Source organism: Lacerta agilis, chromosome 17, assembly GCF_009819535.1.
Source record: "Lacerta agilis isolate rLacAgi1 chromosome 17, rLacAgi1.pri, whole genome shotgun sequence".
NCBI lineage: Eukaryota > Metazoa > Chordata > Lepidosauria > Squamata > Lacertidae > Lacerta > Lacerta agilis.
In genome coordinates this window covers 22,280,677-22,297,160 of record NC_046328.1, presented here as the reverse complement: position 1 = coordinate 22,297,160, position 16,484 = coordinate 22,280,677, and the positions used below count along the sequence as shown (strand labels likewise).

The 16,484-nt window shown below is 50.9% G+C and overlaps 1 protein-coding gene across 2 annotated transcripts in view; it reads right to left on the bottom strand.

The window, feature by feature from the left end:
• Positions 1–3,281: 3,281 nt before the first annotated feature.
• PCNX3 (pecanex 3) overlaps positions 3,282–16,484 on the bottom strand; it is a 48,404-nt gene continuing 35,201 nt past the window's right edge. For both annotated transcript variants that reach the window (XM_033136419.1, XM_033136420.1), the window contains exons 27-35: positions 15,032–15,285; positions 13,916–14,146; positions 13,224–13,327; positions 12,294–12,441; positions 11,870–12,100; positions 10,162–10,436; positions 8,863–9,059; positions 7,403–7,830; positions 3,282–3,780 (exon numbers count right to left, since the gene is read on the bottom strand). In XM_033136419.1, the coding sequence (XP_032992310.1) occupies positions 3,589–3,780; positions 7,403–7,830; positions 8,863–9,059; positions 10,162–10,436; positions 11,870–12,100; positions 12,294–12,441; positions 13,224–13,327; positions 13,916–14,146; positions 15,032–15,285 (2,060 nt within the window). In that variant the 3' untranslated portion in view covers positions 3,282–3,588. The remainder of the gene's footprint in view (positions 3,781–7,402; positions 7,831–8,862; positions 9,060–10,161; positions 10,437–11,869; positions 12,101–12,293; positions 12,442–13,223; positions 13,328–13,915; positions 14,147–15,031; positions 15,286–16,484) is intronic.

Here is a 16,484-nt window from a genome sequence, read left to right as displayed (position 1 = left end):
TTCAATTAGTTGTGTGCAGTGCAAATATGCAAGTGAATACGTCCGGCAACTCTTTTACGTTTTGGGGGGTAATTATGACTTTTTATGCTATATTGCGATTGCGTTGCATTTTGACATATTTGGAGATATTTAATTGTGTTACTTGAAATGTGGAGTTCTTATTAGTAGCACTATCAGTCTTCTTCAGTTTTGAATGTGGAATTTGTATTTCTCACGAATATTATTTTTCCTTGGGATTTCCAAAACCACTTAGCTGCCGAAATATGAAGCGGTATATCTATATCTATATATGGTATCCTTGCTCCTGCACTGCTGAACTGTGCTGTGTGCTCTTGACACTTAAATTCCCAAGATCACTCGACATAAGATGATGGCCAAGCGCAAGATCTCCAAGCAGATGTTCTCAGACAACTGCAAGTAAGGACCATTAATAACTGAAGGGTATCAGGAAGGGACCAAACTCAAGAGGCAGAACACCTGCCTGGCATGCAGATCATGGTCCAAGTTTTCATTCCCTGGTTTCTCTAAAGGTCGGAGTAAACAGGTGATGGAGAAGAACTTGCAGGGCAGACAATGCTAGGCCTAATGGCCAAATGATCTGACTAGGAATAAGGCAGCTGCCTATGTTCTTAAGCATTGTCAAAGGCAGAAAGGTGTGAAGGAGTAGCTGATTTGTAGGGCGGGGGGGGGGGGGGCTCCAAATCTAAACACAGCAGCCAGCAGTGTCCTAGAGACGGCCACAGAGTTCAGGCCACTCAATCTCCTTCCTAAACAACAGAGGCCTCTAGATATCATTGTCTTCCCAGTGTCCCTGCTGCAGTTCCCATCATTAAGTGGTGCTTCCTAGATTCACTTCCATGGGAACATTTCGGCCCCCAGTTTATATCCCCAGCATGGTGGACAGACTATGACTGCCTTGACTACAATTGGGGAAGGTGCAGCTTCACAAAGCTCTCTGGGTGACCTTGGGCCCTTCACTTCCTTTTCAGATCTAACCGACCTCGCAAGGTTGTTGTAGGAATAAAAGTAGCGAGGAGCTCATTGAGGGAATCAAACACACAAAGGGAATCCTGCCTGCGAGTGGCTGCCCAACCATGGCCGCCGGCTGGAGCGAGAGCACTCTGCACATGCTCTTGCGCCCCTTGCCTCGTGTCTTGACGTATACCGGGAAGAAGCCCCCGCGCCCCGCCCGAAGCCGAGCTTAAGCACGGGAGAGTTGGGTCTTTTGTCACACAATAGCGGAGGGGAGCCGGGAGCCGGGAGCCTGTTCTGCGGGTGAGCGCCTGCGCTGCGCGTGTGCGCGCCCCGTCTGCCTTGCTCTATGTAACAGCCCGGCTCCTGGTGCAGGTTGCGTCCGTGTGCGCGCGTGCCTCGCAAATGCCCTCTTCTCGGTGCTGGGATTTGAGGGCGCAACGAGGTGCAACGTGCACGGTATTGTGTGAAAACGCCCGCTGCGCGCTTTACGACCGGGGAGTTTGCCTCGCTTGCATTTCCCGGGGCGGGGAGAGAGAAGGATGTCCTTAAAACGCTTCAATGGAGGCGATCTCTTTCCCAGGCAGCCAATGCATTAAGACCAGCACCCATCCATCTTTCCCCCGCCCCGTTAGAATCGGCAAGCCCTGATTTGGAGAAGCGGCCGAGCCTCTCTCTCTCTCTCTGCCCCTTCCAGCCCACCTCTACCCACCACGACTTCTCCCCCCGGGCTCAGTCAGGGCGGAGGTGCCGCCAAGCTTCGCTTCCCTCTCCTTCCCCGCCCGCCGCCGCCTGGAGCCCGATCCACGTGCCGGAGCGCATGACGCGCGGCCAGGGCGCACAGGACGGAACTGGCCCGGCCGCCGCCGCCGCCTGCCTACCTCTCCACGCCCGTCCGCGCTCCAGCTCTGCAACCCAACCGGACGCTGCTGCTGCCGCCGCCGCCGCTCGCCCCGCGTGTCCCCTCCCGGCCGGGCGCCCGCCCCCGCTCCGCTCCCTGCGGCCCTGGCACCGCCCTCTCCTCCTTCCTCCTCTCAATCGGGGGCGGAGAGACCCAGATTGGGGAGGAAGGAGGGGGCGCTTTGCGGCGTCACACAACGCCAGGGAGGACTCACAAAGCGCGGGGGGGGGGGGGAAAGAAGAGTGGCGGCTAGCAGGAAAGCACGGCTTCTTTCGTTTCTAGGACAAGAGGAGCGAGATTCTGAACATGTGCAGAGTACTTTTGAGTACCGCTCCCACCCTCGCGAAGACAACGCCAAGACTTGAGTTTGCACTCTGATTTTGAGGATGATAAAGACACAGAGAGTGTACACCACGTTGGGGGGGGGGAGGACAGACCTCATTCTCCCCCCCCCCCCCAAACAGTTTGTAATTAACTCCCCCTGTTTTATTCATCTGGAATATTTTATGTGGCCAACACAGCTATGTTTCCTCCAGGAGGCGAGGGCTTTGAAGTCACCCACCCTGAACACCCCCCCTCCCAAAAAAGAAGCAAATCAGCACCATCATGACACACTAAGGGCAACGGGGTGGCTGGGGGGCTGTTTCGGGAAGATGCTCTGGAGCGAAGAACAAGTGCAAGGCAAGTTCCCGAAACATACACGAAACTGGGGTTGGTAAGGACTCTAGCACAGAAAAACACCTCCTCTTCTTCACATTGCCAATGCATAGGTAAGTTCAGTTGCAGTCCTTCTTCCCCCACCGCCAGCAGCAAGACCCTCTCTCCATCCATTCCTAGGCAAACAAGGCCCCCATCTTTGCAACTGGGATTAAATTTAGGGTGGTGTGTGTGGAATCAGTTCTCAAGTTTCCCCTTTCCCCCACTTCTGCCTTGCATTTTCCATCATACACGGTGGATTTCTAAAAAGGTCTCAGGTGTGAACACCTATGATCTGCCTGTAAGAAGGGCGGACAAATCCAGAATCAGTTTGAAAGAGGCGCAGGGGGGCAGAACCCCACTCTGGAAGAGGAGGAAAGCAGCTGCTCTTACTCAAGGAAAGAGGGACCAGTGAAGGAGATGCAGAACCCACCACCCCTCTTCTCCATCCTCATGCAAATATTTGGTTCCCCGCCACCCACCGCAAGGTTACAAAACATGATACACAGGTGGATGGCTGTTGTCGTTTTTTTCCTGCATTTTTAATTTTTATACCAACCAAAAATCCAGGATCCAGGGATGGGGGGGGGTGTAAAGAGGAAAATAAAAACAAACAAACAAAAATGCGCCCAAGGAACGACGGCAGAAAAGAAAAGAAAAATGTCCTTGAGTGTCACTAGTACAAAGTTAGTGTCCAAGGTGGGTCCCTGTGCAGCGGTTGTGGGAGAGAAAAAGGGGGCAGTGCATGGGGTCCTCCCCCCTCCTCTAACCTTTCGGGTAGACTGAGCCTGCCCCTGCAGGCAAGGAGGGAGGCGAGGCAAGAAATGGGGGCACAGAAGGCTGTAGCAGGGCATGAAAGGAGCAGCCCCCACTCCCCTTATTGCTGTCCATGGTCCTGAATGAGGGAAAGCGGAATCAGAGTGCATTCCCCCCCCCAAAAAAGGGGGGCGGCAGAGTAAGAGTCAAACGGGACCAGCCCGTAATTCTGTAGGAGATGAAACAGCCCCGCCCCACCCCACTCAGTACTGGTGTTCTAGGAGGGGCTGCACGGCTGCTGGGCTCTCCTCTTCCTCTCGCTGCCTCTCCCACTCAGCCACAACTGGGGCAGGTTCTGGGGGGCTGCAGTTCCCTCCGGGTGTCATTGATGGTTCCAGAGGCAAGGGGGGCGTGGAGTCGCTGGTGGCCTCAGGGACTGGTCCTGGGATAGAGGGCTGAGAGAGAGAAAAGAGAGAAAGAAGAAAGGTGTCCACATTAGTATATCAGATATTTAGAGAAACAGTACTCAGTTCGTATTACAAGCCTGCCCAAGACAGATTAAGCCCCACTGAATTCAACTGGGGCGACCTTTGAGTAGACCTGCATAGGATTTCACTTTTCATCTTAAACATCCTTTGGCATAAAAATTACCCAGTAGGAAAGGAGAACGGCAGGATTTGGTATTATTCCATTTTTTTGGTTAGACTGGGGTGTGTGTTTTTTACCCTTTAATACCTTGCAATGTAAACCAGTACCAAAATTATTATGCTTTCTGATTCTTTACGCCGCTGGGGGGATTTGAGTGGAAAGAATACCAGAATTCCAACTGGCCTCGGAAGGGGGCCTGAGCTACAAAGAGTTGGGGAGAGGAGAGGATGCGGCTGTGGTTGGAGCTGGGGGGGAGGGAGACAAGGGTTAGGACCCAAGGGATTCATCCAGACACCACAATGCACACTGTCTGCAAATGGCTGGCAAATCCTCCTCCTGACCTTCAAAATACACCCCCCTCCTTGTTGTTTATGGGGGAGGGGGAGCTGGCCTAATAGCTTTCCATTAGCACTAAGAGGATTGCAGAGCTAAGGATGGCACCACGCTGAGCCCAGCCACCTGGCTGGGGTGGTGAAGGAAGAATATCATTGTTGTTTTTTTCTCTCTCTCCTCTCATTAGCCATAGGCATTATATCTGAGATTAGGTCCTCCCGAACATTCCCCTAAAGCACGAGTGGGCAACCTGCACTGCCCTCCAAATGTTATTTATTTGTCTTTATGTATGTATGGGCCGCTTCCCAGCATAAATTCATCAACGCAAATGTAACTAAATAAAGCTTTAATTGTTTTAATGTTTTGTCACTTTTGTTTCCACAACCCTGAGCTCCTTCGGGAGGAAGGGTGGGTTATAAATCAATTCAATAAACAATGAGCACACAAAAGCATGAGCAATAAAATCGTTTTGACGAAGTCTAAAGCCAATAAAGCCAGCTTCACAAGTTCTAAAGCAATGAAACAATTTCTGCAGGTATGTCCCTCGCGTTGCATAAAGGATTGGACCACACAACAGGGAAAGCTTCTTAAGACAACAATGTCTTGAGTTGGATGTACAAACGGTTGGATTCCAACTCCCAGGAGCCAGTGGTCAGCAACTATGGGGCAGGGAAGGGAGCAGATTCCCCACTCTTGAGCTGTAGGCCCCACCCACCAGTTAAGATTGTAAGAGCACCTTTTCCTGGGCTAGCGATCTGACTTCAGAATGCTGAATTTGACATTTATTAATTGTAAAAGTTAAAGGTAAAGGTACCCCTGACCGTTAGGTCCAGTCGCAAACGACTGTGGGGTTGCGGGGCTCATCTCGCTTTCCTGGCCAAGGGAGCCGGCGTACAACTTCTGGGTCATGTGGCCAGCATGACTAAGCCGCTCCTGGCGAACCAGATCAGCGCACGGAAACGCTGTTTAGCTTCCCACCGGAGCGGTACCTATTTATCTACTTGCACTTTGACGTGCTTTCAAACTACAGTGGTACCCCGTGTTATGTACGCGATCCATTCCAGGTCGCGCCATGTAACCCGGGCGTACGTAATGTGAACGAACAAAAAGAAAAAACCCGGAAGTTTGCGAGTTTTTGCGCTTCTGCGCATGCGCAAAGTGCACAGAACGCTTCTGCGCACCCACACATCGTGCACGCTCTGTGGAGGACTTCCGGGTCATGGAGGTCCGTAACTTGAACGTACGCAACATGGGGCATACGCAACACGAGGTATGACTGTACTAGGTGGGCAGGAGCTGGGACCGAGCAACGGGAGCTCACCCCATCGCAGGGATTCGAACCGCCGACCTTCCGATCGGCAAGCCCTAGGCTCAGTGGTTTAAACCACAGCGCCACCCACATCCCAATTATTAAATTAAATTATTAATTGTACTATTTTATTAAAATATTTTTAAACCATCCTTCCTCTGTTAGATATCAGAGCAGTCTAAAAGTAAAGGCCAGAAATGGCATTGCAACTGTATTTTTTTTAAAAAACAACAACAACACCTATACAACAGAATCAAAATGAGGACTGACTACACAACTAAAATACTCTTCTTGGCAGAACATTCCACAGGACTAGGCCAATGAGACTAAAGGATTTCTTGCTGTTGTCAAATGAGTCTTACCAATTTGGGGAACAACCAATGATGCTCCTGCAGATGATCTCAGTGATTGAGCTGGGATAGCCCTGAATACCCTGCGCCTAAGCAGTGTTAGAAACGCAGGTATATAAGCCAGGTGCCAAACGGCTTCTTAAACCAGGGTTACGGTTGCCAAAAAGGAATGCCTAGTTGCCATTTTGGGGCCAGGCGGCTCGGAAGTCATATTCAGTACAACTTTTTGGTTCCTGAAATTCATTTGGGATAAAATATAAATGGATAAAATTCTACAGGATGTGTTGCTGGTGTGTGAAAACGGCCAAGACCCAAAGACCCCAGGCATGCACCTCCAGATGGTGGAGATGTCAAGCGCCATCCTGGTGCCCGGGCATCTTCACTTGGTCGCAAGTAGCTGATAGCCAGGTGCAGAATGCACCTGGCGAATTTTGAATGCTGGACCTAAGTGGTTGGGGGCATTGTAAATTAATACAAGGACCTTAAGCCTGGCTCAGCAGCAGATGGGCAGTCCATGCAGATGTTTTCACAATGGTGTCACATGTTCTTGGCCAGGTGCCCCCATATCGTAACCAAGCTTTTGCCTGATGGTTCCCGAGATCAAGCAGCAGGTTCTTATCCATGCTTGGATAAACTGGGTGCCATTTTGGATCAAGATGGCGGACTGGACTTTTGAAATGGCACTGATCTTTCAGTTTTTTAGAATTCCCAAAGAACACTGGCTATAAGGCTGCTGGGTAGAAGTTTATAGAACAGGCAGAAGGGACAATGGCTGAAGACCAATTCCCTGTTATTTCAGAAACTCGAAAGAACTGGCTGTCCTGCAGAGGGAGCAGACTGGCTATTTCCCACCATTTTATCAATTTGTTTATTACTTAATTTTATATCCTGGCTTTCCGTGCAGTGGGATCCAAGATGGTTCATAACAATGAAAGAAAACACAAAGTGCCTTAGCAGAGATTCCTGCATTGCAGGGAGTTGGGACTGAATGACCCTTGGGTCCCTTCCAACTCTACGAATCCACGAAGCTATTAAAACACCTGCCTTCTTGTGATATGTCAGGGTACAAAGAGGAAGGGAAATACAGTGGTACCTCGGGTTACAGACGCTTCAGGTTACAGACTCCGCTCACCCAGAAATAACGCTTCAGGTTAAGAACTTTGCTTCAGGATAAGAACAGAAATCGTGCTCTGGCGGTGCAGCGGAAGCGGGAGGTCCCATTAGCTAAAGTGGTGCTTCAGGTTAAGAACAGTTTCAGGTTAAGAACGGACCTCCAGAACTAATTAAGTTCTTAACCCGAGGTACCACTGTAATTGGGAGGGAGGGAGGGCGCAGCCCAATGAAATTCAGCTGAAGGGCAAAGCTTTCCTGCTGGCTCTCTGCAGGGCTGTAAAGGCAAGGCAAGTCTATTAAAAATGGAGGTGAGCAAATACACACCTGAGGTTTAGGGCTCCCACCAACACCCTGAGTCCCCAGCGCAGCCACAGCGGGAGATGATAGAGCAGCGTTGTCCTTGGTGCGGGGCGAGGGTGTTCCAGGGGGGACGTCGCTCTCGCTCCCGCCCAGCCCGTTCAGTCCCTTGCGGCTGGGCAGGCTCCATTTGCCACAGAGGCCCTCGTAGGCAAATGCAGAGTGGGCCCCGAGCCCTGGGCGGAGAGGCAGAGGGGCACGTCCCGGCCCCTCAGCCACAGAAGCCAAGGAGCTGGCGCAGGAAAGCTGGCTTCCCAAGAAATGCGGACCGGGGGGCCACGATGCAGCCGGCGTGGGTGGGGGCCGTCCTTCGCCCTGGCTCAGCAAGGGGCCCGCCGGCTGGGGCTGGACCAGCCAGCTTTGGCTCGGAGGCAGAGGAAGGCCGGACTCTAGTTCTGCAGAGATAAGAACAGCAACGTGGCCACCACAGCGATGTGACAGGACAAGCCTCGAGGGACGAGCAGCCCTGAGCATGCACCGAGGCCTCTTATTGAAAGGGCATTGGACAAAATTCAGGGAGGATAAGGCTACCAATGGCTATACATTAAGAAATATGCTTGAACACTGAGCGTGTAAGTTTACGTCCGAAATCAATGGATAGAACAAGCATCATTACATGTACTTATGGATAAGTGTTTAATGGTTATATGTTTAAAAACCAATAAAATTTTGTTTTTGTTTTAAAAGGCTGTCAATAGCTTTTAGCCATGTTGGCTATGTTCTTCTTCCATGGTCGAAGGCAGTGTCTGCAGTGAGAATAAAGGGAGTGACCTCTCCAGAGTAACTCTGAGTCAACAGAAGCCGTAAGGCACAAAGGAGATCAGGAATAACTAATAGGGACATAATATTTGATAAAGAAATAAAGGAACAATTGATGGAAATGAAAACCTCAAACAGGAAGAAGAAAGGAGAACTTCATTTGCGAATTTACAAATTACTATATGTGTTAATGCGAACTGAAGTTAATCACTGTAGCTGTGGTATAAGGGACTTTATCAAGAATGGATTGTATTTGGTCTGAGCAACAGTCTGGAGGCAGAATTAAAGGGAATCAGACCTTGAAGTATACAGCATGTGGGAAGCCACACAAAATTTATAACTGGCTATGTAATTTATTTGTATTTGAATTGGTATTGCTATTTGGTATTAATATAATATGGCACATATTGGATTTTCGTAATTGAAAATTAATAAAAATTATTTAACAAAAAAAGAAGAAGACAGTGTCTGCAGGTTGGGGGGGGGGGGAGTGCTGTTGCAGGTTTTCCATCCAGCATGCTCTCCTTCTGCTGGAATCCCAGCCCTCCTCCCGTTTCCAAAACCTCGTCCTCTCTGACTCCCACCCCAACCCGCTGTGTTCACTCCTATTGTGCCCCATCCTTTCACCAAAAGCCATGTCGCATCTGCGGGGGCGGGGTCCTCCTTACCTGCCTGAGGCTGGGCAGTGGTGATGACGGGTTCGGCGGGGTTTGCAGCCCCTGTGCCCACACTGTGAGCGGTGCTCCCAGGAGCCTGAGACCCGTGCACGGTGGGATTATTGCTGAGGGAGGAAGAGCCGCCACCGCAGTCCGAATCCTCAATGTTCCCTCCGCTATTGCAACCAGCCCCACAGCCTTTCTGCAACCTGTGAAACAGAGGGTGAAATTGGGACAGGTGTTGAGCAGGTAGGGGTGCAAGCAAAGGGAATAGCTGTGCTGGTTAGTGCCCACCCTGTTCTTCTAGTTGCCAAGACCTCCCCCCCCCCCAACCTTGAATTTTATTTATTGATTGCATTTATTCTTGCCTTGGCCCTACTATCTTCGGAAATAGGCTCCACCCTGCACTACAGAGAACTAGTAGGCTTCTTCCTGAGTGCCACACAGTTAGCTCAACAATGGAAGAGCCAGACTGAAATACCCCTAAACATATGGAAAAATAATGTGTGGGATACAGCGATGTTTGAGGGTCTCAGCAGACACAGGAGGGAAATTAAAGGCATAATGAAAAGAGGCACCTTCCAAGAAACGTGGACCCCTTTTTAAAACTATGTTAATGGCCAAAATCAAGACTTTGTTATACCAACTGCTCCGTCTGCACAGTGGAGAGGTTATGTTAAGTAATCCGTTTGAGCACTGAATGTGTAAGCTTATGTCCAAAGTCAATGGATGGAACAAACACCATCAGATGTACTGCTGAATGTTTAAAGGTTCTTGTATTTTCTTAAAAACTAGAAACAATATACTGTATATTCTGGCGTATAAGACTACTTTTTAATCCAGGAAAATCTTCTTAAAAGTCGGGGGTCGTCTTATACGCCAGGTGGAGAATCTGCGGTCGAGTATATCTCAAACTCTATATTTTAACTGGAAAAGTTGGGGGTCGTCTTATACGCCCAGTCGTCTTATACGCCGGAAAATATGGCGTATATATATGCACATTTATATTCCACCTTCTTCTCCAAGGAGCTCAAGGTGGTGAACAGGGTTCTCCCGCTCCTCACTTAACCCCAACAACAACCCTGTGAGGTAGGTAAGGCTGAGACACAGTGACTGGCCCAAGGTCACCCTGTAAGCTTCATGGCTGAGTGGAACCTTCAAACCCCCAGAAGTTGCTGACCTCCAACTCCCATCAGCCCTAGTCACTAGCCATGCTAGCTGGAGGCCTGCAGGATTTGGGAGGGGCACAGTATCCCCCATCCCAGCTGCAGGGAAACATGGAGCCTCCTACAACACAAGGGAGAGCCTCACCTCTCCCAGCTTCGTATGAACCAAGCGGAGATATTGTGCAAGCTGATGGGGCCCCCCCACAGCGAGCGCAGCTGCGGGTGGCTGCCGGCGTACGATGTGGTCAGGGGAGAGACGTAGATGGGGTATCCGATGGGCTGGTCGCAGGAGGAGTTGATCATGTTGCGCAGGGCCTGCTTGGCATTCTGGATGCTGCCGCGCTCGGGGTTCCGGTTCCGGAGAAACACCAGCTCCTGCTGCTGCCCGGCCCACAGACCCCGCACACATTCCCGGTTCACCTGGAACAGAAGGAGGGAGGAAAGCGTTGCTCCGCAAGAAGCACACAGCGCAAGTTTCCAGCTTTGGGAGCGGGAGCTAGGCGCAGGACGGAGTCGAAGGGGCATCCACCAAAAGGCACAAATTAGCTCCTCAACGTTCTCTTCTTTGCAGTGTTTCACCTTCTGAACCCGGAATCTCTGCACAAGTCCCAGGAGAACCCATGCCAATAGTAGAAGTTCTGGCCACTGCCTGAGCAATGGATGTGGGTGCGCTGCAACTGCTTGGTCTTGCTGCCCCTGCTGGTTCAGTCAGTGACACACCCAGCTGCTCTTCTGGTCGGGATCCAGGCAGGTCTGTCTCCCCAGAGATGCCTCTTCCTGCAAAAGGCACCTCTGGGCATGCCAGGCATGCAAGCTCAGGCTGGCAAATGCTTGCAGGTAATCCCGACAGAGGCTCAAAGACTGGAGTGGGGATGAGCAACACCAGCTCACTTCCAGGCTCTCTCGCTTGCAAGCCTCCTCACACCGCCCGAAGCATTGTAGGAAAACCCTTCTGAGGTCATTTTAACAGCTATTCTAGGGTGGGTGCGTGGGTACACACACAAGGCTCACCAACCCCACCCCTAAATATTCCATGGTATGAAGATACTTCACTCAAACCTCTGTCATTGTTTAAAACCACCATTTTCTTCTCCCCAGCCCAGCTTTACTCTAACCTCTGCTGTTGTTTTTCCCATCAATGTCCCTCCCTTTGCACTCCTATGCCATGCCCACTAGTGTTGTGCAACTGCAGGCCTTCTCTATTGCTCCCCTACCAAATCCTGACTTCATGAAAATGCAGTATTGTGATGTGGCGAGGGGCTACAAATCCTCCAACGAGGACCGCATGACGACAACCTTACATTTTTATGTATACAGAAAGATATACGCAGTGTCGGGTGAGATGTTAACCGAGGCTAGGATGTTCTTCTGTAAAAAGGTGCAAGGTGGACAGGATAACTATTGCCAGCCAAAATGCTGGAAGGGGACTCAACAGAAAGCTTCCACAAGTCAGTAAAACCCTGATGGTGAAAAAGATGCAAACTATAAGGACCAACTTCCCCACCCTGTTGCCCTTAAGATATTTCGGACTACAACTCCCATCAGCCTCAGCCAGCATGGTCAGTGGTCAGGGAAGGTGGGAGCTGGAGTCCAACATCATTTGGAGGGCACCAAGTTGAGGAAGGCTGCTATGAAGAAGTTTATTTTTAGGAGCCGGAGGAACCAGGTGAGTCCGGTGTGTGAAGCCAAATGCACAGGTCTGTCTTTTGTTTCCCATTGTGGATGCTGACGTGGGCAATCTTTTCTCGCTACCTGCATCCTCACACTTCCCTGCCCACAGAGCTCAGCTTCTCCCCCACTCCCATGAAAGAGGAAAATCCATCCATCTCACACCATCTCAGCATTTTGCCCACCTTGATGACCCGGAATCCGAGGTAGCGCTTGTTGAGCATGATAATCTTGTACTCATCGCTGGCGTCGTCCATCACGTGTCGCAGGGCCAGCAGGGCAGGTGTGTTGGTGAGGATGGCACTGCGCCAAGCGGGGTCGCCCTCGTGTGAGATCACCATCTTCTCCTCGTTCGACCGTATGGCGTCGTACAACACAGCTGGGTCGTCGTACTCATCCGGGGAGGTGAAATGGTCCTTGAAGAGGAAGAGAGGCAATGCTGTATTGCAAGGGGCGAGACAGGGAAGGAGCACCCCTGGCTCTGAGCCTTCTTCCCCTGGGGGTTCCCCAGCTGGTTTCTCCCACTCCCCTGCCTCCAGCCAGTCTATGACACGGTCTGGCAGCTTCTGATGCTTGTACTTAATGTTCTGATGCGGGGCAAAGGCACACCTGGTGTAGCTTGAGTGACATGCGCACTCCGGGTGCCACCACATGATGCAGCAGGTCCATGTCAGCAAAGACCCACTCATCGCGGGGTGAAGTGATTCGGAAGTCCCCCTTGAACAGTGCATGCAGGCCGTACAGGAAGGGCTCCAGGCTGCAGAGAAAGAAGGAGGGAGGGAGGGAGGGAAGGAGGAATCATGAAATTGCAGAGTTGGAAGGGACTGGGGAAACCCAGTCAGATGGGTGGGGTACAAATAATAAAAATTATTATTATCTAGTTCAACCCCCTGCAATGTAGGAATTGTTTTGCCCAATGTGGGGTTCAAACCTACGACCCTAAAATTAAGAGGCTCATGCCATGATTAAGAGCCTTAGATTAAGAGGCTGAGCTATGTTGTTCAGGCAGGCCACACAGGCAGGAGTCTTTAGCAGTTGTTCCCTATACAGTCATACCTCTTGTTGCGTTTGCTTCACGTTGCGGCTTTTCGGGTTGCGAACGCGAAAAACCTGGAAGTGCTCTGCCCTTGCGCAGAAGCGCCGCTCTAGTTGCGGACTTTTCGGGGTGCAAACAGCACCCCGGAATGGATTGTGTCCGGAACTAGAGGTACCACTGTACAGTCATACCTTGGAAGTCGAACGGAATCCATTCCAGAAGTCCGTTCGGCTTCCAAAACGAAGCTCCTGCAGCCAATCGGAAGCTGCGGAACCCCCGTCGGATGTTCGGGTTCCAAAGAACATTTGCAAACTGGAACAGTCACTTCCGGGTTTGTGGCGTTTGGGAGCCAAAAAATTCCAAGTAGCAAGGCGTTCAGGATCCAAGGAATGACTATATTATTATTATTATTATTATTATTATTATTATTATTATGCTGCCTTGCTAGGCAAACAATAATATAAACCTGTTTGGCAAAGCATTCCAATCAAACCTGGTCTCACCTGGCTGACATGCTGTGGGAGGCAGTGCCCAAGGCCCGGCGCCCCAGGATGCAGAGCCCAAAGCACAGGGTGACCAGAGGGGAGTTCCACTCCCGGTCCACCGGCTGCAAGGAAAGAAAGAAAAGAAACACAGAGGTATGGGAGGTAGAACGGGGCCCACGCACAGAATCTGCATTTGTCAGGGCTGGAGTCAGATGCAGGTCAGCACGAAGAAGCAGAGTCAGGGTTGTCAGTGAAGTTAACTCTTTATTCAAGGAAATGGCATGCAGCTCAGCAACATTTCTTGCCCTTATGGAGCAGCTGCCAAGACTGAAGGTCCCAACCTTCCACCCCTTTGAAGGCTCCTCCTCCCCCAGATGTTTCCCAAGCAGTCTCAAACTGTGTCTGCACACATCTGGTCTCTGTTCTGCCCTCCTCATTATGCTGCTTGTTCTTGGAGACCAGGGTGGAGGACAGCTTGTTGCAGCAGGAGAGGGAGACTCAGATGGGCGGCATTTAAATAATAAAGTTATTATTACTAATTACTCCATCTCTGGAAGACTCTGAGCAGCCCACACACATATGGGATTGGGGGTTTGGGAAGACTTCCAGGAGAACCAGGCGGAACCACAGGCACCTCCTTTTTTTTAAGAGAGTGAGCAACCATTTCTCTCCTACGACACCTCCCCTACCCACAACAGCCCATGACTCACCTTCTCCCTGCGGCTAGCACAGTACTGGATCCAGTCGAGGTAGATGTTGCAGAAGGAAGCCAGGGTGATGCCTGCCATGCGGTGATCGTAATCCTCGTCTATGTTGAGGTTGAAGGTGGGGTCGCTGTCTGCGTAGTTCAGAGAGGTGCAGGGCCGGAGGGCCTCCTGGATCCCCTCGTTGCCCAGCCACTCCTCGAGCTTTGGAGAGCCAGTCACATAATAGATGATGCTCTGCCAAAGGGAAGGTGGAAGTGATCACAAAGGATGGAAGCGGAGGGATGTCAGCATGCTGCAAGACTTCCTGTGACTGTTTCTCTAAACCAGGGTTTCCCAAACTTGGGTCTCTCTCCAGCTGTTTTGGGACTACAACTTCCATCATCCCTAGCTAGCAGGACCAGTGGTCAAGGATGATGGGAATTGTAGTCCCAAAACGGAGACCCAAGTTTGGGAAACCCTGCTCCAAACTTCTGTTTTATGATATGAATCGATTCCAATGAAACATCCCAAAGCAGCCAACAATCAAAATATCAACAAAAAACAAGTCCAATATTAGACTGGGAGAAAAACCTCCATTTAAAAGGCTTGTTGGAAAAGGAAGGTCTCAAGAGAAAGTTAACAGAGGCGGCATCTGTCTGATACAGATGGGGGGGGGGGAAGCTCCACAGTAAAGACCCCATTCCTAAGACCAAAGTGACTGCATGAAGCTCACGCCTGTTGGCTTGTTAGGCGGAGATTTCACTGTCCAAATGCAATGGGAAAAGGGAACCCTCTAATACCAACCAATTCCTTTGGGAATTCTGTCTGGTAAATATTAGATATGCACTGTTTCCAGGGCTCCCCGCTCCCCCCGGAACTCAGTTCCAACACCTCTCAGGTGGGTGCCATTGCCATTCTAAAAGAACGAGGGAGATGTTCCTGGTGAGTTCTGGCACCTCTTTTTCTAGAAAAACAGCACCGACCATCTCTGTTGCTTTTCCGGTGCCTGCTGAAGGCACCAACCTCTTTCAACCAACCTTTTCATTTTTAGAAAAACAAAACTATTGTGACGTAACGACCATTACTAACAACCCAGAAGTTCAGTAGTACAGATCTCCCCTCCCGGGCAACGAGGTTCACCTTGACGTAATAAGTGATGAGGATCTTCCGAAGATCGAAGACCTGGAGCATGGAGGCGGCGTTGTTGTCGCTGATGCTGTAGCCCTCCAGGACGTACTTGGTGGCAGCCACCTCCCAGGCCAGCCAGCGCTGCCCAAAGGCTGCGTTGAAGCTCAGCATGCGCGGCAGGTGGCCCGGCTCGCAGCAGCAGCAGCCCTCGTCCTCCTCCACCCCCTCCGTGATGGCTTCCACCTCTCGCTGCTGGCAGTAGGTACCTGGAGAAGAAAGGGCAGCCCGCACGTTGGTCTGCGGCAGCAGGCGCTGACCTCTCTGTGCCCCATGGGCCATAGTCACCCACGGCCCATCTTGACAGCAGGGGATCTGACCCCACACTTAAACAAGAACACAGAGATCCTTGCAGATAAGTTGAGGAGAGGCGCTATTGCCCCCTCCTTGCTCATGAAATTGCCAATCTAATGACTATGGAGGGGGGTCACTGGTAATTCGCATCACAGCACAGAGGGTTCTAAACCTCTCGACAACAGTCTCTTGATTGTTGGGGATTTCTGCAGGGGAGGGCAGATTCCACCTCTGGGCTGGCGTGTTGCCTACCTCTAGTCTGCAGGCTAGATGCAGTGCCGGAGCGCAGTGGCAGCTCTGGTAAAAAAAGAAGCAGGGGGATGGGGAAAAGCCCTTTCTCTGCTGCGGACCTACTGCTAGTTAGTGACAGTATTTTAACTGTTCTTAATTCTGAATCTTGGGGTTGTTGTAACCCGCCCTGGGACCTGCTGGCAGAAGGTGGGTAATAAATTTTAATAATAACACAATAATAGAATCATAGAAACACAGAATTGGAAGGGACACCATGGGTCATCTAGTCCAACCCCCTGCAATGCAGGAATCTCAGCTAAAGCATCCATGATAGATGGCCATCCAACCTCTGCATAAAAACCTCCAAGGAAGGAGAGTCCATACATAACCTCCTGAGGGTGAGCGCTCCACTGTTGAACAACTGCCATAACAACAACAACAATAACAACAATGGCCAGCCTTCTGCACCCTAGTTACCTACGGGTGTTTTGGACCACAACTCCCATTATCCTTGACCACTGGCCAAGCTGGCTGGGGCTGATGGGAGCTGTAGTCCAAAACATCAGGATGGCACCAGGTTGCAGAAGGCTGCAGTAGGCAATACTGGAAGGCTGAATAGGCAAATCAAGTCTGACTTGATATAAAGAAGCTTCCTATGCCCAGATGTCAAGGGCCAAGGGCCAAAATGTGCCAGGTTCAGTCCCCAGCATCTCCCGGCAAGGCTGGGAAAGACCATTACTGAAACCCTGAGTGTGTGTGTGTGTGTGCACACGCGTGTGTGTCTGTGTGTGTGCGACAATATGGACCAGGGACAGCCCAGATGTTGGGCATCCATCTCCCATCAGCTCCAGCAAGTGTAGCCAACCGTCAGGGAAGGTGGAAG